Below are 27,500 nucleotides of genomic sequence, written 5' to 3' on the forward strand. Positions count from 1 at the left end.
ACCTGCTTATTGTTTACATACCTGTCTTTGTCTTTTGTTTTTCTGTAAATTTCAATGGCACTCTCAACATCGGCACACTGAAAGGTAGGTCTGGTGAGATGCTTGAATGGAGATGCATCGATATCTGCTGCCTCCAATGAGGAAGGAACCAGGCTGCTGGAGTTCTGCGATGCAAATGATCTTATGGTTTGCAATACTAACTTCAGGAAACCTGCCAGTCACCTAGTCACCTACCGTTCTGACAGACACACTAGCCAAATTGATTACATCCTCATCAGAAAAAAGAGAAATATGGCTGCTTATAGATGCCAAAACATTCCCAGGCAAAGAATGTACCCCACAACATAGACTGGTAGTTAGTGACTTCAGGATCAGGGCTAAGTGGTTGCCCAGAAGATGACCAGCATGGAGGAGAAGGGTCTGGAAGATTAAAGATCCTGCGAATGGGCAGAGATTTAGGGACATATTACTCGAAGCCTTTGATGAAATAGAAAGGGATATAGCTTCACACGATGTAGAAGACAACTGAAGGTTTCTATAGAACAACCTGCTGAGGGCCACTGACCAGATCTGTGGATGGTGCAAAGTCCCCTCTTGACGCAAAATAATGTGGTAGTAGAACAATGTTGTTGACAGGGCTATTAGAGAAAAGAAACAGGCTTGGAAGGACTGGAAGAATGGTGGTAGCAGGGAATTGTATCAGACTGCCAGAAGGAAAGCTAGGAGACAGGTTTATTTAGCGGGAGGGGAAGCAGATAAGAAAAAAATTTCCAATGTTCTGTGCTGTTAGGACCAAAGACTTGAGGTATTTTGTGTTGCAAAACAGTGTGTGAGAGAGAATTGTGATGTCGTAGGAGAGAAATGTGTCCGCATGGATGATGATTCACTTGCACTAAACAAGGCTGCAAAGAGAAAGGTTTGGAGACACCACTATGAAAGGTTGCTCAATAAAGAGAATGAATGGGAGAAAGAGAGTCTGCCGAATGTCGGCCCAACAGCGGGACCAGATATCCGAATTGACAGTACCTTGGTAGATAAAGCAATTAAGAGTATAAAGACAGGGAAAGCCCCTGGTCCATCAGGAATCACTGCAGAGATGCTCAAAATATCTGGCAGTGTTGGCTATAGCCTAGTCACCCGTATAATTAACCAGGTGATACATGAAGGAGTCATACCCAATGACTGGTGTAGCAGCACCATAGTCAACTGCTACAAAGGTAAAGGTCATGCTTTAGATACAAATAATTACAGAGATATCAAGTTGTTGGATCAGGTAATGGAAGTCACAGAGACGGTCATAGCCCAACTAATTAGGGAGAGAGTCAGTTTAGATGGGATGCAGTTTGGGTTCATGCCAGGAAAAAGCACCACTGATGCTATATTTCTGATAAGACAGCTGCAGGAGAAATACCTAAACAAAGATAAACCTCTGTACCTGGCTTTCATTGGCATGGAGAAAGCCTTTGACAGTGTCCCCTGTTCCCTTATCTGGTGATCAATGAGGAAACTAGGGATAGATAAATGGTTAGTGAGAGCTGTGTGAGCCATGTACAGGAATGCTGTCAGTAAGGTGAGGGTTGGCAACGAGTACAGTGAAGCATTCCAGGTAGAGGTAGGGGTCCACTAAGGTTCGGTCCTCAGCCCCCTCCTATTCATCATAGTCATCCAGGCAATAACAGAGGAATTCAAGACAGGATGCCCCTGGGAGCTCCTTTATGCTGATGACCTTGCACTAATTGCTGAGTCACTACCAGAACTAGAGGAGAAGTTTCAGGTTTGGAAGCAAGGATTAGAATTGAAAGGCCTTAGAGTCAACCTAGCTAAAACCAAAGTCCTAATAAGTAGGAAGGTAGACAAACCACAAACCCCTTCAGGTAAATGGCCCTGCTCGTTCTGTAGGAAAGGCGTAGGTAGAAACTCTATAAAATGTACCTAGTGTAAGCTATGGACACATAAGAGGTGCAGCAATCTCAAAGGAAGACTAACTGGGAAGATAGTTTTTGTATGTGGCAGATGCTCAGGAACAAGGTCGCATATATATATATATATATATATATATATATATAGTGCCCCTGGACTGGCTCTTGTGCGAGTGACACAAGAAATTTTTCGAGCGAGACCGTTGCCAGTGCCCCTGGACTGGCTCATGTGTGGGTGACACAAGAAATTTTTCGAGCGAGACCGTTGCCAGTGCCCCTGGACTGGCTCTTGTGTGGGGCCGTTGTAGGATTTTCGAGTGAGATCGTTGCCGGTGCCCCTGGACTGGCTCATGTGTGGGTGACACAAGAAATTTTTCGAGCGAGACCGTTGCCAGTGCCCCTGGACTGGCTCTTGTGTGGGGCCATTGTAGGATTTTTGAGCGAGATCGTTGCTGGTTCCCCTGGACTGGCTCATGTGCGGGCGACACATGAAATTTTTTTTTTTTTTTTTTTTTGTACGGGTGGCACATGAAATGCACCATTTTGAGTGTGGCCGTTGCCAGTACCACCTGACTGGCCTTCGTGCGGATGACACATAAAAGCACCCACTACACTCTCTGAGTGGTTGGCGTTAGGAAGGGCATCCAGCTGTAGAAACTCTGCCAAATTAGTTTGGAGCCTGGTGTAGCCATCTGGTTTCACCAGTCCTCAGTCAAATCGTCCAACCCATGCTAGCATGGAAAGCGGACGTTAAACGACGATGACAATATATATATATATATATATACATACATACACACATACATATATATCTATATGTGTGTGTGTGTGTATATATTATATATACGTACATATATAGACACATACATACCTACATACCTACATATACACACACATAGTATATGTATTTGTATATATGCATATGTATATATATATATATATATATATATATGGTAGTGTTGAGTTCTGCCTCTCTTATTACTCAGAGTTTTGCAGATGTATAGCAGAAGCAAATTATTATTTATAGCATGAATATACTTGTAGGTGGTGGCCTGCAATTGGTTAGTATATGAGTCAAATAAGAAAATAATTGGAAGAAAGTGGAAAAATAGGGGAGAAAAATTAAGAAAAATATCTATGAAGGAAAAGTGTGTGTATATATTTGTATATATATATGAATGTATGTGTATCTATCTATCTATCTATCTATCGGTCTGTCTTTCTCTCTCTCTCTCTCTCTCTGTATATATATATATATATATATATATATATATATATATATATATATATATATATATAGAGAGAGAGAGAGAGAGAGAGAGAGGACTGTTTTTCTTTGCTAAATATTTTTATGCTTACATTTATGTAACATTTCTTATCAATGGTATAATGCCTTATATAAGTGGTTGTCCATTTACCATCTCTTTTCGAACGTATGTATGTATATATGCATGTGTCTGTATGCATTTATCTGTCTATGCACACACACACGCATGTGCATGCACACATGCATGTGCATGCACACACACATGCATGCACACGCCCATGTGCATGCACACATACACACACACATGCATACATACTTACATATGTGACACCAGCATCAGCCATGACTACAATCTCACTTGGCTTGACAAGCCTTCTCAAACATAGTGTATTGCCAAAGGTCCCAGTGACCTATCACTGCCTCCATGAGGCTCAACGTTCGAATAGTACTTTTTACATGCCACTGGCATGGGTGCCAATCACATGGCACTGGCATAGGTCATAACTGCGATTTCACTTGGCTAGACAGGTCTTCTCAAGCACAGCATATCACCCAACATTTGAAGGGTGATTTTTATGTGCCAGTTAAGTGACACAGGCATCGGCCACAACTATGATCTCATTTGGTTTGACAGGTCTTCTCAAGCACAGCATATCGCCAAACGTCTAAGTCACTTGTTATTACCTCTGTGAAGCCAAACATTTGAAGATCATGTTTCACCAACTCATCCCATATCTTCTTGGATCTTCCTGTTCCATAGATTCCCCTCTGTCAAAGTTACAAATTAGTTTACAAAATCTTTTGAAAATAACCTAAATGAAAGTAACCCATATGGAAACCATGTACTAATTAATATATCTAACTCATTTATTAATTTCCGGTCAGTGTGTGGAATGTAAATTATTCAAGCCATGACCATCCCGGCTTATTTTCTGGCATTTTATATTCAGTACAACTTATCCAATGCATTCAGATGATATGGGTAAGGTTCAAAGGAGATTGACTGCTAATTCTAACAGGTCAAGTAACCATGTAGATGTGTCTTTACTCACTCAATAACCGGCTACAAATTCATGAAATGTGAGCAACTGTCACAGACTAAGTGTGCTATTGCTGTCTTCTCTAGCCACCACTAAAATCTACATGTTAATCCTTGATATCACAAACCCATCTGTCTGTCTGTCTGTTTGTCTCTCTCTCTCTCTCCCTCACCCCTTATTATAACACTGATTCAGACCACTCTACTCAACAATGACAATATTATTCTTACCACTCTAATAACTACCATCTACATTGACAAAGTTTTAAACTCTATTCTCTGTTATCTACTCTTACAAAAAAATACTCAGCACCCCCTTAAGAAACAATACAAACCTCTAGCTGGCAAACAATGTGCAAATACACTTCTAGAAGCTGCAATTTCCATTGAGCTCCATCCTCACATCCCACTGATTTATTGATGCATATGCCTATTATCATTGTTCCAGATTCTCAGTGTGGATTTAGATCTAATAGAAGCATTACAGATATAGTCAGTTGGTGTAAGACAGTTGTAAGAAAAGAGCATAGAGAAGGTTTCTCTCTTTATTAATTTTTCATTGACCAAATAAAAAAAAACTTTTACGTGGCAGATAGAAATTCACTGTGAAAAAGGAGGAAAGTTAAGATGTCTATCTATCTCAGTTTCCTGATATGTTTGTATAACAATGAGTGCTTTCTTTAGTTCTATTAATGTTCTGTTGTCACCAATTCCTGTGGACAATGGTGTTAATCAGAGGGATGGATCTTCACAGTCATTATTCATATATTTCAGAACTATGAAATAGATAGCTTTACTATTTTGTACCAAGTAAGCTTTTCAATCTGAATCATGTCAAAACAAGGACTAAGACCTTCATAACATTAGTTCTTGATTTGTTGTACTCTTTTGAGTGTGATCTTGTGGTTCACTCAGAGCAAGATATCCTAAAGATCATAGACCTCTCCTTCAAATGTTTGTACTGCTATGGGGCTTATGTTAAATTTGAAGAAAACTAAAGTGATTTTTATACTTGCTCAGAGTGAGAGGTACGTGTAGACTAAACATAATGCTATGAATTATTTTGCAAACCTCAGTAACTCTGTTTTGGATGGTGGATCTTCAGATTCTGAGATCAGATTGCTTTTAAAATACCCTAAAAATGAATTTTGGTTAGATAAGGATCTGATGCTTTCATCAAGCTTTACAGTTATGATTCATACATCATCACATCTTTGCTACATATATTTGAGAAATAAATAATCTATCATTATCAAAATCCTTGAAAGATTCCACCAGAAGCAAGTATTTAACATGTATATTAAACATTAGTAGGAAATCATTTATATATGACTCAGAAGTGTCGTGTGCAAATCAGTACAAGTATAGCTATGCGATTAAGAAGTTTGCCTTAAAGCATCAGGAAACAAATTTTTTCCTGAGTGCAACAAAAACCTGTCTTATTTCTTCCTGTGAATGTAAGAATGGAGATGAGAAGATGAAAAGGTGAAGGAGTAAAGTGAGAGGAAATACTATTGTATCGTTCAGTTAGAAGAAGGGTTACCAGGTTCATGGGTACTTTGTTCTTGCACCTCTGATATGAGGCAAAGATTTTTTTTTAAATACATACACACATATAGAAAACGGTTTCAAACCCAGCTCGGGGAATAGGGACATAACGTTATTTTGTTTTTCGGCGGTCCCTATCAATATATATATATATATATATATATATATATATATACTCTTTAACTCTTTTACTTGTTTCAGTCATTTGACTGCGGCCATGCTGGAGCACCACCTTTAGTCGAGCAAATCGACCCAAGGACTTATTCTTTGTAAGCCTAGTACTTATTCTATCAGTCTCTTTTGCCGAACTGCTAAGTTACGGGGACGTAAACACACCAGCAAAGGTTGTCAAGCGATGTTGGAGGACAAACAGACACACAAACACGCACGCACGCACGCACGCACGCACACACACACACACACACACACACACACACACACACACACACATATATATACGACGGGCTTCTTTCAGTTTCCATCTACCAAATCCACTCACAAGGCTTTGGTCGGCCCGAGGCTATAGTAGAAGACACATGCCCAAGGTGCCATGCAGTGAGACTGAACCCAGAACCATGTGGTTGGTAAGCAAGCTACTTACCACACAGCCACTCCTGAGAGAAAGAAAAAGAGAGAGAGAGAGAGAGAGGGAGAGAAGTGACGTGTGTGTGTATGTATGTGTGTGCTTGCGTATGTGTGCATGTATGCATGTGCATCCATAGTGAAAGAAAATGGACTGAATTGCCAAAGTAAGCATTCTTATGTCAGTATGAGATACACATACATGTCTACACACATGCATTCACACAGACACAAATATAACACTGACAAACAGCACCAAATGTGCATATGCATATGCATACCCAAACATGCACATTTATTTGCATATGACCACATACACTTTTTTCACATTCACAGATGTATATTTACATATTTTCTTTTTGTGTGAAATTGACATAACAGTGTCAGTTAATTCTTATAAGTCAGGCAATATGCATACATGCTGAATAAACAGTGAAAGCAAGGCTATTAGCATAAATCAACACACCAAAATGTGTGCTTCAATATGGTACATAGTTAAATAAAGTTTAATATGAAGTAAGCATCAGATTTGAAATTTTGGAAAGGCTGGAGTCATTTCTGTACCAGACTAAAAATACAAAGAGAAAAACTTGTTTATCTATTGATCTGCGAGCATGTCTGTATCATCATCATCATCATCATCATCATCATTGTCATCATTATTGTCATTGTCATCATTATTGTCATTGTCTTTATCATCCTCATCATGATCGTCATCATCGTCTTCATCATTGTCATCACCATGATGATGATCATCATCACGATCGTCATCGTTATCATTGTCGTCGTCATCATCATTTTCTGTTCTATATTTAAGAGATGAGGAATTATGTACATTATTTACATTATTTACATTTGACAAATATTTGTCCTCATCTTGTTTGTTGTTAACACAAAGTTTTGGCTGATATACCCTCCAGCCTTCATCAAGTGTCTTGGAGAAATTTCGAACCTGGGTTCTCATTTCTAAGGTATTTTTCAACACCTGATAAAGGTTGGAGCGTATATCAGCCGAAATGTTGCGTTAACAACAAACAAGATGAGGACAAATATCCATCAAATGTAAATAATGTACTATAAATTATGCAGTAGTATTATTCCCTTCATGGGACTGTCATGGGACAGCATACACCTACTTTATCATATCACTACTGCATAAATCTCTCTGAGAGATTTAGAAATGTATTATTTCTATTTTTGAAATCAGTGAATGTGTTTCACTAGAATTATGATATGTTTACAAGAGCTTGACAAGCATCTCCAACTAGTAGGCCATTGCTACTCCAGACTGATGATGAGTAAAGACTCAGAAACATGTCTCTGGATAAAGGCTTAGCTAAGTGGAGGTGCTTGTCTCCCCTTGTAAACATAAAGACACAGGGAATGTGTCAAGGCCAACAGGAAGTGGTGCTGTTTCCCAGGGCTAAATAGCAATAGTATTATTCCCTTCATGGGACTGTCACATTAAGTTGACAGCATACAACTACTTCATATATTTATATATATATATCTATTTATCTGCCTATCTATCTCTCTCTCTCTCTCTCTCTCTCTCTCTCTCTCTCTCTCTCTATATATATATATATATATATATATATATATATATATATATATATATATATATATAGAGAGAGAGAGAGAGAGAGAGAGAGAGAGATTAGTAGAGTTAGCGATTGGAATAACTGTCTAAGGGATAAGAATATCCATTTTACTACTGGTATAAATTACCAATGTTAACCCTGGGCATACATATGCAAGCATATTATGCTCATAGGATACAGGCAATAACAAAGATAAACAAGAGTTTATCAAGAATCAAATTTAAATTAAGGAGAAAATGGAGAAATCTTGATCAACAACAATTGACTACCATCAATTATTATTTTTTAATACAAAACTTTATCCCATCTAACAGCTGTTTCTGCTTCCAGTGTCCTATAGTGTTTCCATAGAAAATGTTTAGATTATAAAAAAAGTAAAATAAGTGCTTTAGCATAACAGGATATGCCAATAGGTCTAGAAGAAGGGAGTGATAGTGCCATAACGTTTAGAAGTAATCATAATAGTTCTTAAGATTATGCTAACAGTACTAATGAATATTTATCTAAAAAACATGCCCATAAATTAATTTCATTTATTTACCTACTGATATATTGCAAAGACCAACTACCTATTGTCTGTAATGGGATTGACCAAAGTCCAGCTTTCAATATAATTGATCAAATATATTAAGCTTTCATTCCTCTTCTCGAGGCTCTTTTTCTTTTATGTATTTTTCTTCACTCTGATGAAGCTCCATGTTTCAGATTGGATGTGTTACAAAATATGACGAATATTATCCTCAGAATTTTCGTTGGCAACACTGTAGGACATTGGAAGCAGAAACAACTGTTAGATGGGATAAAGTTTTGTAGTGAAAAATAATAATCAATGGTAGTCAATTGTTGTTGATCAAAATTTCTCCATTTTCTGCTTAATTTATATGTATACACACACTTTGCATAATCTTGTGACAAGGTCCGAGGTTCATCACCGTTCTGTATTGTAAATCGATAGTTGTGTGTGTGTGTGTGTGTATAAATATATATAAAATGGAGACCACAAAATGGACTGCTAATGTGCTAGAAGAAGATCACATGTAATGTGTCTACTAAGACCGAATTGTTCTCAAAGGAAATTTAGAGAAGAAACAAAAACGTAATCGGGTAAGACAAGTGAAAATTACATAAAAAAGTACAATTATCTGTAAACTAGTTTCGAAATTAATATTTTCTTACCGAAAATACCTGTTTCTCATCAGTATAGACCGTTGAATACATACAATTTACAGAATCACATACTAGGTGTACCCCACGAGTGGAGCACGTGTACACGGTTCTATTAAATTATACTTATGGTAAGATTCAAAAGTTTTCGTTTTTGCGCGCTAAATCCGGAAGTATCTCTGCAGAAAAAGGTTTCCGCATCGAATATACTTAATATATATTAATATATATTTATATATACATTTAATATATATATCTATATATACATATGCAATAATCATTTGAGATCTCAGATATTTTTTCTGAATCTCCTTGATTCTTTTAATGTGCTTGTTCCCTGGTATTAAATTGATATTAATTAATATCCAATTTTTTACGCTATTGTTTTAATTTAATTAACCATAACCAAATCCTCAAAGTTGGTATATTCGATGCGGAAACCTTTTTCTGCAGAGATACTTCCGGATTTAGCGCACAATAACGAAAACTTTTGAATCTTACCATAAGTATAATTTAATAGAACCGTGTACACGTGCTTCACTCGTGGGGTACAACTAGTATGTGATTCTGTAAATTGTATGTATTCAAAGGTCTATACTGATGAGAAACAGATATTTTCGGTAAGAAAATATTAATTTCGAAACAAGTTTACAGATAATTGTATTTTTTAATGTAATTTTCACTTGTCTTGCCCGATTACGTTTTTGTTTCTTCGCTGAATTTCTTTTGAGAACAATTTGGTCTAAGTAGACACATTACATGTGATCTTCTTCTAGCACATTAGCAGTCCATTTAGAGGTCTCCTTTTTATATATATTTATATATTCATATACAGTAATCCTTTGAGATCTCAAATATTTTTTCTGAATCTCTTTGATTCTTTTAATGTTCTTGTTCCCTGGTATTAAATTGATATTAATTAATATCCAATTTTTTTACCCTATTGTTTTAATTTATATATATATATATATATATATATATATATATATATATATATATATATATATATATATATTGGGTATTGTAGATGCATTAGATTAATATTTAACTAGAACAAAATATAAGAAATAAGATAATAAGCATCAAAATTCCAGTTCATTTGAGACACAGTATCAAAGTCTTGTCACCAAAGTCACTTCTAACATGTAATGAAGCAGAATACACTAAGTAATGGCAGAGAATAATGAGACTGGGAGGCAATTGTCGAACACTGTTGCCTGAGAGAGAATGCATCTACAAGCATGACAAAGTTGGGATATCAATACATTGGAAATTATGTCAGCATTTTGAAATCCTAACGAAAACCTGGTGGTATAAACATAAACATGGAAAGGTCTCAGAGAATCACACAGACAAAAACTATCAAGACTAACTAGCTAGACGTTGTTGTCAAGGACAATCAAAAACTGAAAACTTCCTCTTTCAGGAATACCAGTCCCAAAAGAAAAGATATATATTTTTAAAAGAAATGGAAAAAAATTATCCTTGTATAAACATCTGGAAATAAAAATTTCTAAAACCTAGTTTCAAGGCTTTAGAATCTTCTAAAGTAAGAAAGTTATCACATCCTATTTCCCTTACTCTCTAATCTTAGGCTTTATTTATTCTTTTTGTCTCAGTCATGTTGAGTATATCACTTTCAAGGGTCTTAGTTGATCATATCAATCTCAGAACTTATTTCAATCTTGTAGTTATTTTATCAATCTTTGTGTATCAAACCACTAAGTTAAGAGATACAAAGCATCAAAAATGAAACACATATAACCACACATATAAACACACACACACACATACATACATCTTATATATAAATTCCAGGCTTCGACACAGTTTCTTTTGCCAAATTCAATCAGAAAATGTGATAGAAGACCATTGTCCAAAATACAGCTCAGTGGAATCAATCAATAACCGCATAATTGTGAGGGAAACTTCATCATGCATTTATGCCTGTGACTCTCTAGGAATTATTGTTTAATCATCTTACCAGATGCAGAGAGTATCCCAGATCCTTTAATAACTTCTGTTGCCTGGTCATTTTTTACCATAATAGTACATGTCCAGTTGCCTGTATCTCTCCAGGAAGTATTATTGAAGATTAATTGATTCTCATTGGGGACATGTCCTTCAATCTGATGTCCAAAGATTTCTTGCGTCCATTTTAATGAAGTTATTTTAAAATTGGTTAAATCTTCAACATTACATTTCAATATAGCTTGTTCACCTATTTTCGCATTGACACTGTTTACTTGAACTGTTGGGAAATCTGCAGTAAAAAGATAAAATACACAATATATGTAAACATGTAATAAATATTTAAAAGATTCTAAAATATTTGTTTGCCATATATTTCCTCCTGTTAAACTCGGTTTAACCATTCTGGCACCAACCCACCCAATTCATCCCTTTGGTTCTATAATACAAACTTCCTGTGTTAAAGTGATCTAAATTAAAACCTTCCATGTTGCCGTGAAAACCCATGTAATTTATGCACTTTTTCCACAAAAATAAAAATAAAATTTAGACGGTACATAAATTACATGAGTAGATTATTTCCAGAATTTTTTGAAATCTTTATTTTTTTGAAAAACGACGTACAAAACGTAAACATTTGTACTGGAAGTTGACTCATTTAATGTCAGAATAGGTTTTTACAGAAAAAATAATGGCTTTTACCTATGCTAGATGGTATAGTGCATACTTTTTCTGTATAAATTTACTAAAACCCTTAAATGGTTAACTACTTTTTGAAGTCTGATGTTCATGTTGGCAAACATGGTCTGGGCCATATTTTACATTGTTAAGAGTTTCTACCTATCTCAATGGAGCACCATTGACATACATAGTGATATGGATATTCCTGACTGAAAAAATGTAATGATATGGATAATCTTGATTGTATGTTTTTATTTTTGTCTGTTTATTACTAGGCACAGTTTTAAGTTTGTCGTACTGTTTACGCCAATTTCGAACATTGGCTTCATTAACATTAAAATGCCTTCTGCCACGTTCAAATGCATATTCAACATATTTAATTTCTCATTCACAGTAAACGATTCATACTGCCCATGCTGACAATAACAGTAATGACAAATTTTAAAGTTTACTTGAAATTTTAAAAGTGTTAAAAGGGTTAAAATTTTGATACTCTGTATCAAAAGTTCAAACGAGAATAGGCAGAAAAGAATTCTGTCTACGTAATTGGTTTGATAAGTCACCTTCCTCTGTCGGTTGAGTAAAGTGTCATCCAAGCTGATGTTTATTGGTAATTAAACTTAATTGCAACACCTGCGTGTATTCATCTTTGCTTTTGTTGGTAATTCCTATCAACAACTTTTCCTGTGATCATGATTTGAGAAGACATACAGCAGTATGCTAAAGATCAGACATAATCTTTTGTGGGCAAGAAATGTAAAATAAAGTTATTATAAACAACACAAAAACTTTGTAATTTAATAGCTTTCAATGTGATACCTGTTAAACAGAAATCATTTTTATTTAATGAAAATTTAATATAATCTAATCTTAAGTAAATGAAATTATGCTAAATACAACTAAATCAAAAACCTTTTACCCTTGGCTATATCGGCAATTCTGAAAACTTTTGGGTGTGAAATTTTACATAAGTAGAAGCTTTTTTTAACAAATTTCATTCTGAAAATCACCTGCTTACATTACACAGGTGTGCAATGTACATGAGTTTTTATGGTAATTTGTTCCAAATACCAGCTCAATAATAACAGTTATTTTTACTAAATGCTGGTGAGCTGGGCAAAATGCTTAGCAGTTTCTCATCCATCTTTATGATCTGAGTTCAAATTCTACTGAGATTGATTTTGCCTTTCATCCTCTCAGGGTCGATAAATTAAGTACCAGTTAAGTACTGGGGTTGATGTAATTGACTATCCCTCTCCCCAAAATTTCAGGCTTTGTATCTATAGTAGAAAAGATTACTCTCAAGATTATTCGAAACAAAGATAGCGCATCTTAGCAGAAATAGTGTAACAAAATGGTTGATGCAAATTCTTAAGCAGCTATACTAAAAATGCTTCTATGAACACAATTTATTCAGGAATACAAAATATTAAAATTATTGTCAGAGTTGATATGTGGTCTACTGGAAGATAGTTTTAAATATCATTTTGTTTCTAGAATATTTCTGTTGATTCCTATAGCAAATTTCTCATGTGAAAGTGTGAGAGATAGATCTATAAATGTTTCTCCGAATATGACACTGATATAATTTATGTAGAGGAGGTGCATAGTTTAGTGATTAGGGTGATTGCACACATGATTGTAAAACATATATGTACATACATATATATATATATATATATATATATGTATATATATATATATATATATATATATATATATATAAATTTAAGGAATGGAGTGAACGCATGTTATAACTGCATACTTTATTCCGATATATGTTTCGAAGAATTACAATTTATGTGATCCATAGGAATCGTCGATGTTAAAAATGTAAACTTCTCCTCAGGGAAATGTATGGGGATCATCTTAAACGTAAGACATTATGTGTATATATGTGTATGTGTGTACATGTATATGTGTGTATGTGTATATGTATATATATATATATATATATATATATATATATATATATATATATACATATGTATATGAGTATGTGTATGTATTGATATTTTGATATGTATATGTATATATATATATATATATATATATATATATATATATATATGTATGTATATGTGTGTGTGTTCATATGTATGTGTGAGTTTTGACGTGGGTGTGTATATAAATATGCATATATGAACTTATTGGAGGAAATGTAGGTCTGTTTGTGTATATATATGCGCATACACATAATTATAAGTGTTTATATACATTCATCTCAATATTTTCATAGAAACACAGTATTAACCCCATTTATAATGCCTTTTATTACATAACATTCCTTTCCAAAAAAAATTTTTTATTGTATTTATATCATCCCATCTACTCCAAAATCTACACTCTGAATTTTCCTTCCCTCTCTCTCTCTCTCTTTTTTTTTTTTTTTCTCTTCCTTCCTTTCTTGTCCTAAGTACTATCTGGTAGCGTCCACATCTCTAACGGCTTTTTCAAATGAATTACGTTATAACCTTATCCAACTATAGTTCTCATACTCGGTCATAATGTCTTACGTTTTAAGATGATCCCCATACATTTCCCTGAGGAGAAATTTACATTTTTAACATCGATGATTCCTATGGATCGCATAAATTGTAATTCTTCGAAACATATGTCGGAATAAAGTATGCAGTTATAACATGCGTTCACTCCATTCCTTAAATTTATATATACTCAAATACCCAAAATATCAAGGAGTTTCTGCCTCAAAAACAGGAATTACACCACAGTTATTTTGTGATCTTTGCTACCCTGGTTTCTATTATCCCATTTATTCTATCCGAATTATTATTTATTAGGATAAAATAAATACATATAATTTAAATATATGTATATATATATATATATATATATATATATATATATATATAGGGAGAGAGAGAGAGAGATAGAAAGATAGATAGATAGATAGATAGATAGATAGATATACATACACACACACACACACACACACAACTAGTTCTAAAATCTCTAAACAAGATATAAGTTGTAAATATACTAGACGGTAATGTTTTTTTTATTTTTAAGCACATCTGTTTATTCAAGTTTCCCAATTCCACATATAGTTGTTATACTTATGTGTAGTATGCACTAGAGTTGAAAATTCTGGAAATATTGTTTGCAGAGTCATTATATATTGAAAAAAGAGATTGGAAAAGTTTTTGGTATTATTTATTGGCCATTACACATGTTTCATTTGCTAATAGGAGTTACAAAATTGTACAGGTAGGATAAACATATAAGAAATCTTCTATTAGAAATTCTTCAGACAGAGAAGGACTCCTTAAAACATATATCTACTAAACTGCTCAGAGATGTGAACTCTGGTTGCACTACTGATAGCTCTGCTATCACTACCAATATGAATTTCAATTGGGTAGGGCATCAGGCGAGGAGAAATCATCTCTCCGAATCTCTTCATTGTATGAATAAAAATGGTCATCAGAGACATTGACTAGATGGGCCTAAACATCAATGGCAAGCTATTAACACACCTCCGATTCACAGATGACATCATACTAATGGCTGAAACCCTAGATCAGCTGCAGATCATGCTGACAGAGCTGGGCATCCATAGCTTAGCAGTAGACCTTAAAATAGATTATATGCAAATAAAATGTATGGGATCTGAAAACACAGCACAAAGCCAAATAGAGATGGGAAGAGATGAAAGTGAAGAGGCAAAGAAGTATGTCTATTTAGGGCATGCAATGAACATGCACTGAGACATGGATGCTGAAATCTTAAAGAGAATAAGGACAAAATGGACGATATTTTCATCAAGAATGTGCTCAAAGCAAAGCTGGACTAGACCATATATGCCAGAGTCTTCAACAGGTTGTCCAGTTTGTGCTCTTATATGCAAGTGAGATGTGGGCAACTACAAAGAAGGAAGAACATTGATTGACTACAATGCAAAGAGCCATGGAAATATTCATGATAGGAATATATTTATGAGAGCTTATCTGTAATGAGATAATTCCAGAATGGAGCTGAATGAATGATGTTTATTGCAGAATAATGGAAGCACAAGTTCTAGTGAGCTGGACATGTTGTAAGGTTCACAGACCTGTGCAGTTGCCAGGTGGGATCCAAAAGACTAGAAGATGCATTGAGAAGGCCTTTACAAGGATGGGAAGATGATTTAGTTAAACGATTTGGGCCAAGATGGAAAAGAATGATACAATCAAGAAAGAATTGAAAGTGTGTTGCTTGTAAGGAGGGATGTATAACAACATCTGAGAGTCTGGTTAATACAAAGATACAATGACATACATACATGATACAATGACACACAATGCCATCTTTTCTCCCGCCATGCCTCTGTCTACCCCTCCATCCCCCTTCGTAGTTTTTCCTTTAAGGTCTTCAGGTTCTGGCTATATATAAATGAGAAACCCATTCTAAATTATCTCGCTGACGTACTACGACGAAATACCCAAGATGCAGATAAGATAGAGATTTTTATTTATTTACGGCCTCAAACATCTCAATACCTTGCGCTTTCTTGTTTCTCTCCATGAAATTCAATTGAATTCAGTTGTTGTCTTAAATTCATGCTTATTCATTTTCTAAGCTTCCTAAATTCATGCTACGTTATATTCTAATCACCCAGAATTCATTGCTCTTTTAAAAAATTACGATTTATGCATTGCTGTCTCTCAAATATTTAAAATCTACAATTAAGAGCCCTCTCTACTCGCTGGCGGTACCTACCCACCACCACTACCCATTTTCCTTTATTCAAAAATTCTTATCGCTCCTTAAAATTATGGCTTTTAAGTGTTGATTTCTCAGCCCAAGAATTACAGCGTGATGTGCTGCTTGACTGGTCCCCCCTCTCCCTCTCTCTCTCTCTCTCTCTCTTTATATATATATATGATGATGATGATGATGATCTTTTCTCCCGCCATGCCTCTGTCTACCCCTCCATCCCCCTTCGTAGTTTTTCCTTTAAGGTCTTCAGGTTCTGGCTATATATAAATGAGAAACCCATTCTAAATTATCTCGCTGACGTACTACGACGAAATACCCAAGATGCAGATAAGATAGAGATTTTTATTTATTTACGGCCTCAAACATCTCAATACCTTGCGCTTTCTTGTTTCTCTCCATGAAATTCAATTGAATTCAGTTGTTGTCTTAAATTCATGCTTATTCATTTTCTAAGCTTCCTAAATTCATGCTACGTTATATTCTAATCACCCAGAATTCATTGCTCTTTTAAAAAATTACGATTTATGCATTGCTGTCTCTCAAATATTTAAAATCTACAATTAAGAGCCCTCTCTACTCGCTGGCGGTAACCCGCCCTGCCACCCCCTCCACCGGAAGTTCATTCGTCTGTCATCCCTCTGTCATCCCACCCCCTCCACCGGAAGTTCATTCCTCTGTCATCCCACCCCCTCCACCGGAAGTTCATTCCTCTGCCATCCCACCCCCTCCACCGGAAGTTCATTCCTCTGTCATCCCACCCCTCCACCGGAAGTTCATTCCTCTGTCATCCCACCCCCTCCACCGGAAGTTCATTCCTCTGCCATCCCACCCCTCCACCGGAAGTTCATTCCTCTGTCATCCCACCCCCTCCACCGGAAGTTCATTCCTCTGTCATCCCACCCCTCCACCGGAAGTTCATTCCTCTGTCATCCCACCCCTCCACCGGAAGTTCATTCCTCTGTCATCCCACCCCCTCCACCGGAAGTTCATTCCTCTGTCATCCCGCCCCCTCCACCGGAAGTTCATCCCTTTGTCATCCTGTCAACCTCGGCTGTCTCCCGGAACCCATCTAGTGGCCTTGGCCATCCTCTCCCCTACCTTTGGGTAGCGCATTAAGGTTGAGAAATGTTTGCAGGTTGTAGGTAATGTTTTGCTTATGAATTCTTCCAATTGCAAGTTTTCTTTTCAGGTACACGACACTGCTTTTCCTCTTCCCAGGCTACAGGCCCACACCCCCAACACCCATACTGTTAGGATTGGCACTCTCAACGTCGGCACGCTGAAAGGTAGATCTGGTGAAATTGTTGAGATGCTTGAACGGAGATGCGTAGATATGTGCTGCATCCAGGAAGTAAGATGGAGAGGAGGTTCTGCAAGGTTCCTCACAGGCAAAGAACACAGGTACAAGATTTTCTGGGCAGGGAACACTGACGGGGTCGGGGGCGTAGGAATACTTCTAGCGGAGAAATGGGTGGATAAGGTAATCGAGGTCGTTAGAGTAAGTGACAGAGTACTTAAGATCAGACTAGTGCTTCATCATAGATTAGCTACTGTCATCTCAGCCTATGCACCTCAACCTGGGCTACCAGATGGTCTGAAAGACCAATTCTATGACACCCTCTTGCAAACTACCTCGTCGACGAGTGACAGGGACCTTCTCTTTGTGGCTGGAGACTTCAACGGTCATGTCGGACGTCGTGCTGGGGGCTTCCATGGCATACATGGAGGCTATGGCTTCGGTTCCCGCAACGAGGAGGGAACCAGACTGCTGGAGTTCTGTGATGCAACCAATCTTATGGTCTGCAATACCAACTTCAGGAAACCTGCCAGTCACCTAGTCACCTACCGCTCCGGCAGACACTCTAGCCAAATCGACTACATCCTCGCCAGAAATAGGGAAAGAGGGCGGCTTATAAATGCCAAAACCTACCCTGGCGAAGAATGTACCCCACAACATAGATTAGTAGTTAGCGACTTTGGGATCAAGGCAAAATGGGTGCCCAGAATTAGACAGGCTTGGAGAAGAAGGGTGTGGAAGCTTAAAGACCCTGCAAACGGACAGAGACTTAGAGACAAGTTACTTGAAGCATTTAACGAAATAGAAGGGGATATAGCATCATACAACGTGGAAGACAATTGGAGATTTCTGCGGGACAACCTGTTGAAAGCCACCGACCAGATTTGTGGGTGGTGTAAGGTCCCCTCCCAACCCAGAGTAACGTGGTGGTGGAACAAGGAGGTAGACAGGGCTACTAGACAAAAGAAACAAGCTTGGAAGGACTGGAAGAACGGTGGTAGCAGGGAATTGTACCAATGTGCCAGAAGGGAGGCTAGGCGACAGGTTTATTTAGCCAGAGGGGAAGCAGATAAGGAAAGATTTGCCAATGTTCTGCGCCGTGAGGACCAAAGACTCGAGGTATTTCGGGTTGCAAGACAGTGTAGGAGAGAGAATAGTGATGTTGTAGGAGAGAAATGTGTTCGCATGGATGATGGTACGCTTGCATTAAATGAGGATGCAAAGAAAGAGGTCTGGAGATGCCACTACGATAGATTGCTTAATAAAGAGAATGAATGGGAGAAAGAGAGCCTGCCTTATGTCGACCCAATAGAGGGACCAGCTATCCGAGTTGATAGTACCAGGGTAGATAAAGCAATTAAGAGTATGAAGACCGGGAAAGCCCCCGGCCCATCAGGAATCACTGCAGAGATGCTCAAAATATCTGGCAGTGTTGGCTATAGCCTAGTCACCCGTATTACGAACCAGGTGATACACGAAGGAGTCATACCCTATGACTGGTGTAGCAGCATCATAGTCAACTGCTACAAAGGTAAAGGGGACGCTTTAGATACAAATAATTACAGAGGCATCAAGCTGTTAGATCAGGTTATGAAAGTTACAGAGAGGGTCATAGCCCAACTAATTAGGGAGCGAATCAATTTAGATGAGATGCAGTTTGGGTTCGTGCCAGGTAAAAGCACTACTGATGCCTTATTTCTAGTGAGACAGTTGCAAGAGAAATACCTAGCCAAGGATAAACCTCTGTACCTGGCTTTCGTTGACATGGAGAAAGCCTTTGACAGGGTCCCCCGATCCCTTATCTGGTGGTCAATGAGGAAACTTGGGATAGAAGAATGGCTAGTGAGAGCTGTGCGAGCCATGTACAGAGATGCGGCCAGTAAGGTGAGGGTTGGAAATGAGTACAGCAATGAATTCCGGGTAGAGGTAGGGGTCCACCAAGGTTCCGTCCTCAGCCCCCTATTATTTACCATAGTCCTCCAGGCAATCACAGAGGAGTTCAAGACAGGTTGCCCCTGGGAGCTCCTCTATGCTGATGACCTTGCCCTAATTGCGGAGTCACTATCAGAACTAGAGGAGAAGTTTCAGGTGTGGAAGCAAGGTCTAGAACTGAAGGGCCTTAGAGTCAACCTAGCTAAAACCAAAATCCTAATAAGTAGGAAGGTAGATAAAACACAAACCCCTTCAGGTAGATGGCCCTGCTCAGTATGTAGAAAAGGAGTAGGTAGTAACTCTATAAGATGTACCCGGTGCAAGCTATGGACACATAAGAGGTGCAGCAACATCAAAGGCAGGTTAACTAGCAAGTTAGTTTTTGTTTGTGGCAGATGTTCAGGTGCAATAAAGACTGCAAACAAACAGGAAACAACTTCTATCTCATTCCAGGGTGAAAAACTAGAGGTAGTCGATAGCTTCCGCTATCTGGGCGACCAAGTTAGTAGTGGGGGTGGGTGCGCTGAAAGTGTAGCTGCTAGAATAAGAATAGCCTGGGCAAAGTTTAGAGAGCTCTTACCCCTGCTGGCGACAAAGGGACTCTCACTCAGAGTAAAAGGCAGACTGTATGACGCATGCGTACGAACAACCATGCTACATGGCAGTGAAACATGGGCTGTAACTGCTGAGGACATACGTAAGCTCGCAAGGAATGAAGCCAGTATGCTCCGTTGGATGTGTAATGTCAATGTGAATACCCGTCAGAGTGTAAGTATCTTGAGAGAAAAGCTGAACATTAGAAGCATCAGTTGTGGCGTGCAAGAGAGACGATTGCGCTGGTATGGACATGTGGTGAGAATGGAGGAGGATAGCTGCGTGAAAAAGTGCCACACCCTAACAGTTGAGGGAACCCGTGGAAGAGGTAGGCCCAGGAAGACCTGGGCTGAGGTGGTGAGGCAAGACCTTCGTACATTGGGCCTCACCGAGGCGATGACTACGGACCGAGACCTTTGGAAATGGGCTGTGCGTGAGAAGACCCGGCAAGCCAAGTAAGATCGTTGCCAGTGCCCCTGGACTGGTTCTTGTGCGGGTGGCACATGAGATGCACCATTTTGAGCGTGGCCGTTGCCAGTACCGCCTGACTGGCTCCTGTAGGATTTTCGAGCGAGATCGTTGCCAGTGCCCCTGGACTGGCTTGTGCGGGTGGCACATAAAAGACACCATTTCGAGCGTGGCCGTTTTCGTGCGGGTGACACGTAAAAGCACCCACTACACTCTCTGAGTGGTTGGCGTTAGGAAGGGCATCCAGCTGTAGAAACTCTGCCAAATCAGACTGGAGCCTGGTGTTGCCATCCGGTTTCACCAGTCCTCAGTCAAATCGTCCAACCCATGCTAGCATGGAAAGCGGACGTTAAACGATGATGATGATGATGATACACACATACGTATGTATGTACAATTGGTTGGACCCGGCGTTGCTTGTGTTTTCCGTGTTGAAGTTAAGCCCACCTCTGACCTGGTATTGAAATATTCTATGTTCCCCATGCCAACTATTACCCACTGAGATGTTATATCTGGTTTGGCAGTCAAAATCAGACAAAAAATGCAAAAGCTGCAGGAAAAATAACATTTTTATGGGAATTTTCATTCAAATGCCCGATTTGAGCTCACAAAAATTGATGCCAACTGAGCATTACTGAGTTTTCAAAAAATTCCGGCCTTATTTTAACTTCAGGGCATGTGATCTACCTATGTGCCAAAAATTATTAAAATTGGTTGGACGGTGTGGGAGGAGTTAGAGTAACCCCAAACACACAGACAGACATCATTACACATTTATGTATTTAGACTAGCTGTCGGACCTGGTGTTGCTCATGTTTTCCATGTTGAAGTTAAGCCCACCTCTGACCTTGTGTTGAAATCATCTATGTTCCCCATGCCAACTATTACTCATTAAGATGTTATATCTGGTTTGGCAGAGATTTTATCCAGTTAACACTTTTGACATACTCCTACATACTGGACCATCTGAAATCGCAGTCAAACTTATGGGTGTACCTTGACCCATTGAGAGTGATATTTGTTAATTTCTCTCCCCTTAATGCTACCCTCTGTACAAAATTGATCAGCATGTCCAATATCAGCACAATCCAAAGAAAAGTGTTAAGGATATGTCATAAAATAGAATCCATGCGACCATTTACCTGAAAAGTTATGGCCAAAAATAAAATCTCTATGGGTAGTTTGCACGCAAAAAGTCTACTGATTTTATAAAACCACTGCTCAAGCGCATATATAGATCTTTTGCCAACACTATATACTGACATCAACTCACTGCCATGAGCCTTGCTCATTCATCGATTTTCATCAAAATCAGACAAAAAATGCAAAAGCTGCAGGAAAAATAACATCGTTATGGGAATTTCCATTCAAACATCCAATTGAGCTCACAAAAATCGATGCCAACTGAGCATTATCAAATTTTTGAAAAATTCTGGCCTTATTTGAACTTCAGGGCATATGACCTACCTATGTGCCAAAAATCATTAAAATCAGTTGGACGGTGTGGGAGTAGTATGTATGTCAGTCAGTCATTATTCAATTTAATTTAAAGATTTTTTGCCAATAGAGAAAAGAGCTGGTTTCTAACCTAGATCCAAGGCTCCTTCACTGGAATTTCAACAATATCAACAGGGTATTTTTGTATGTATATGTGCAGAGTTGTATGTTTTGTTTGATGTATGTGTGTATGTCATTATTCAGTTTCATTTAAAGATTTCTTACCAACAAAGAACTGGTTCCTAACCTAGATCCAAGGCTCCATCATTGGAATTTCAATATCAACAGGGTATTTTTGTATGTATGTATGTATGTATGTATGTATGTGTGCATGTATGCATGTATGTATGTATGTATGTATGTCATTATTCAGTATTATTTCACGATTTCTTGCCAAAGGAGATGGAGCTGGTTTCTAACCTAGATTCAAGACTCCTTCATTGGAATTTCAACAACATCAACAGGGCATTTCTCTCTCTATATATATATATCATTATCATTGTCATCATCATCATCATCATCATCATCTTTTAACGTCTGCTTTCCATGCTGGCATGGGTTGGACGGTTTGACTGAGGACTGGCACCAAGTTCCAATCTGTTCTGGTTTCTACAGCTGGATGCCCTTCCTAACTCAACCACTCCAAGAGTGTAGTGGGTGCTTTGTACATGCCACCAGCATGGGGGACATCAACCATGCTCGAATGGTGCTTTTGACATTCCATTGGCATGGGCATTAGTCAGGTAGCACTGGCATCAGCCATGACAATGATTTCACTTGACTCAACAAGTCTTCTAAAGCACAGCATATTTCCTGACCACTGAAGGGTACTTTTAAATGAGCCAGTTATGTGACACTGGCATTGGTGACGCATATGATCTCACTTGGCTAGTCGGGTCTTCTCAAGCAAAGCTTATCTCCAAAGGTGTTGGTCACTTGTCATTGCCTAGGAGTAAGAGCATAACCACAGTAAAAGAGGTAAACCCTAGGAGAATAAAATTTGAAGGACCTAATGCGAAAGTCAAAAATATAATATATCAATGTAAAGTAAAGACTCAAACAGATACCATGACATACTTGGGGTGCACTTCAGGACAGGTATGCCGTAGAATTTCTAACCATTTCTCATGCTTTAGAGATAGGAAGAAAATGGCTAGCACTAGTCTTAGCAAATACATCTGGGGTCTTAAGGAAAGTAATAAACAGTATTCATTAGAATGGTCTATAATAGCTAGATCAATGCCATATGAGAGAGGAAGAAAGTATTCGTTCTGTACGGTGGAACTATACCACATACTCTTTTCTAAGGATAAATTGATCAATAAAGTAAAGAATAATGCTCTGAAATGTACGCATATCATAAGTACATTTCGTTGGTATAAATGATCTCAAGATGTGATGAAGTACAGCATGATGTCTCATGTATGTTTATGTATGTGCAATTATGCATATATGGATGAGTGCATATAAGAGTGTGTGTGTATATATATATATATATATATGTATATATATATATGTATGTATATATATATATATGTATATGTATGTGTGTGTGCATGTGTATGTATATATGTATGTGTGTTGTATTTGTATGTATGTGTGTATATATGTATGTGTATATATATATATATATATCATCATCATCATCATCGTTTAACGTCCGCTTTCCATGCTAGCATGGGTTGGACGATTTGACTGAGGACTGGTGAAACCGGATGGCAACACCAGGCTCCAGTCTGATTTGGCAGAGTTTCTACAGCTGGATGCCCTTCCTAACGCCAACCACTCAGAGAGTGTAGTGGGTGCTTTTACGTGTCACCCGCACGAAAACGGCCACGCTCGAAATGGTGTCTTTTATGTGCCACCCGCACAAGCCAGTCCAGGGGCACTGGCAACGATCTCGCTCGAAAATCCTACGGGAGCCAGTCAGGCGGTACTGGCAACGGCCACGCTCAAAATGGTGCATCTCATGTGCCACCCGCACAAGAACCAGTCCAGGGGCACTGGCAACGATCTTACTTGGCTTGCCGGGTCTTCTCACGCACAGCACATTTCCAAAGGTCTGGGTCAGTAGTCATCGCCTCGGTGAGGCCCAATGTACGAAGGTCTTGCCTCACCACCTCAGCCCAGGTCTTCCTGGGCCTACCTCTTCCACGGGTTCCCTCAACTGTTAGGGTGTGGCACTTTTTCACGCAGCTATCCTCCTCCATTCTCACCACATGTCCATACCAGCACAATCGTCTCTCTTGCACGCCACAACTGATGCTTCTAATGTTCAGCTTTTCTCTCAAGATACTTACACTCTGACGGGTATTCACATTGACATTACACATCCAACGGAGCATACTGGCTTCATTCCTTGCGAGCTTACGTATGTCCTCAGCAGTTACAGCCCATGTTTCACTGCCATGTAGCATGGTTGTTCGTACGCATGCGTCATACAGTCTGCCTTTTACTCTGAGTGAGAGTCCCTTTGTCGCCAGCAGGGGTAAGAGCTCTCTAAACTTTGCCCAGGCTATTCTTATTCTAGCAGCTACACTTTCAGCGCACCCACCCCCACTACTAACTTGGTCGCCCAGATAGCGGAAGCTATAGACTACCTCTAGTTTTTCACCCTGGAATGAGATAGAAGTTGTTTCCTGTTTGTTTGCAGTTTTTATTGCACCTGAACATCTGCCACAAACAAAAACTAACTTGCTAGTTAACCTGCCTTTGATGTTGCTGCACCTCTTATGTGTCCATAGCTTGCACCGGGTACATCTTATAGAGTTACTACCTACTCCTTTTCTACATACTGAGCAGGGCCATCTACCTGAAGGGGTTTGTGTTTTATCTACCTTCCTACTTATTAGGATTTTGGTTTTAGCTAGCTTGACTCTAAGACCCTTCAATTCTAGACCTTGCTTCCACACCTGAAACCTCTCCTCTAGTTCTGATAGTGACTCCGCAATTAGGGCAAGGTCATCAGCATAGAGGAGCTCCCAGGGGCAACCTGTCTTGAACTCCTCTGTGATTGCCTGGAGGACTATGGTAAATAATAGGGGGCTGAGGACGGAACCTTGGTGGACCCCTACCTCTACCCGGAATTCATTGCTGTACTCATTTCCAACCCTCACCTTACTGGCAGCATCTCTGTACATGGCTCGCACAGCTCTCACTAACCATTCTTCTATCCCAAGTTTCCTCATTGACCACCAGATAAGGGATCGGGGGACCCTGTCAAAGGCTTTCTCCATGTCAACGAAAGCCAGGTACAGAGGTTTATCCTTAGCTAGGTATTTCTCCTGCAACTGTCTCACTAGAAATAAGGCATCAGTAGTGCTTTTACCTGGCACGAACCCAAACTGCATCTCATCTAAATTGATTCGCTCCCTAATTAGTTGGGCTATGACCCTCTCTGTAACTTTCATAACCTGATCTAACAGCTTGATGCCTCTGTAATTATTTGTATCTAAAGCGTCCCCTTTACCTTTGTAGCAGTTGACTATGATGCTGCTACACCAGTCATTGGGTATGACTCCTTCGTGTATCACCTGGTTCGTAATACGGGTGACTAGGCTATAGCCAACACTGCCAGATATTTTGAGCATCTCTGCAGTGATTCCTGATGGGCCGGGGGCTTTCCCGGTCTTCATACTCTTAATTGCTTTATCTACCCTGGTACTATCAACTCAGATAGCTGGTCCCTCTATTGGGTCGACATACGGCAGGCTCTCTTTCTCCCATTCATTCTCTTTATTAAGCAATCTATCGTAGTGGCATCTCCAGACCTCTTTCTTTGCATCCTCATTTAATGCAAGCGTACCATCATCCATGCGAACACATTTCTCTCCTACAACATCACTATTCTCTCTCCTACACTGTCTTGCAACACGAAATACCTCGAGTCTTTGGTCCTCACGGCACAGAACATTGGCAAATCTTTCCTTATCTGCTTCCCCTCTGGCTAAATAAACCTGTCGCCTAGCCTCCCTTCTGGCACATTGGTACAATTCCCTGCTACCACCGTTCTTCCAGTCCTTCCAAGCCTGTTTCTTTTGTCTAATAGCCCTGTCTACCTCCTTGTTCCACCACCACGTTACTCTGGGTCGGGAGGGGACCTTACACCACCCACAAATCTGGTCGGTGGCTTTCAACAGGTTGTCCCGCAGAAATCTCCAATTGTCTTCCACGTTGTATGATGCTATATCCCCTTCTATTTCGTTAAATGCTTCAAGTAACTTGTCTCTAAGTCTCTGTCCGTTTGCAGGGTCTTTAAGCTTCCACACCCTTCTCCTCCAAGCCTGTCTAATTCTGGGCACCCATTTTGCCTTGATCCCAAAGTCGCTAACTACTAATCTATGTTGTGGGGTACATTCTTCGCCAGGGTAGGCTTTGGCATTTATAAGCCGCCCTCTTTCCCTATTTCTGGCGAGGATGTAGTCGATTTGGCTAGAGTGTCTGCCGGAGCGGTAGGTGACTAGGTGACTGGCAGGTTTCCTGAAGTTGGTATTGCAGACCATAAGATCGGTTGCATCACAGAACTCCAGCAGTCTGATTCCCTCCTCGTTGCGGGAACCGAAGCCATAGCCTCCATGTATGCCATGGAAGCCTCCAGCACGACGTCCGACATGACCGTTGAAGTCTCCAGCCACAAAGAGAAGGTCCCTGTCACTCGTCGACGAGGTAGTTTGCAAGAGGGTGTCATAGAATTGATCTTTCAGACCATCTGGTAGCCCCGGTTGAGGTGCATAGGCTGAGATGACAGTAGCTAATCTATGATGAAGCACTAGTCTGATCTTAAGTACTCTGTCACTTACTCTAACGACCTCCATTACCTTATCCACCCATTTCTCCGCTAGAAGTATTCCTACGCCCCCTACCCCGTCAGTGTTCCCTGCCCAGAAAATCTTGTACCTGTGTTCTTTGCCTGTGAGGAACCTCGCAGAACCTCCTCTCCATCTTACTTCCTGGATGCAGCACATATCTAGGCGTCTCCGTTCAAGCATCTCAACAATTTCACCAGATCTACCTTTCAGCGTGCCGACGTTGAGAGTGCCAATCCTAACAGTATGGGTGTTGGGGGTGTGGGCCTGTAGCCTGGGAAGGGGAAAAGCAGGGTCGTGTACCTGAAAAGAAAACTTGCAATTGGAAGAATTCATAAGCAAAACAGTACCTACAACCTGCAAACATTTCTCAAACTTAATGCGCTACCCAAAGGTAGGGGAGAGGATGGCCAAGG

General features: G+C 39.2%; 1 protein-coding gene across 6 annotated transcripts in view; it reads right to left on the reverse strand.

Moving 5' to 3' along the window:
- The window catches only part of LOC106880610 (uncharacterized), a 141,839-nt gene that overhangs the window by 57,806 nt on the left and 56,533 nt on the right, over positions 1-27,500 (reverse strand). For all 6 annotated transcript variants that reach the window (XM_089352261.1, XM_089352259.1, XM_089352263.1 and 3 more), the window contains exon 4: positions 11,105-11,383. In XM_089352261.1, the coding sequence (XP_089208387.1) occupies positions 11,105-11,383 (279 nt within the window). The remainder of the gene's footprint in view (positions 1-11,104; positions 11,384-27,500) is intronic.

This window comes from Octopus bimaculoides, chromosome 5 (assembly GCF_046866305.1).
Source record: "Octopus bimaculoides isolate indiv1 chromosome 5, ASM4686630v1, whole genome shotgun sequence".
Classification (NCBI taxonomy): Eukaryota; Metazoa; Mollusca; class Cephalopoda; order Octopoda; family Octopodidae; genus Octopus; species Octopus bimaculoides.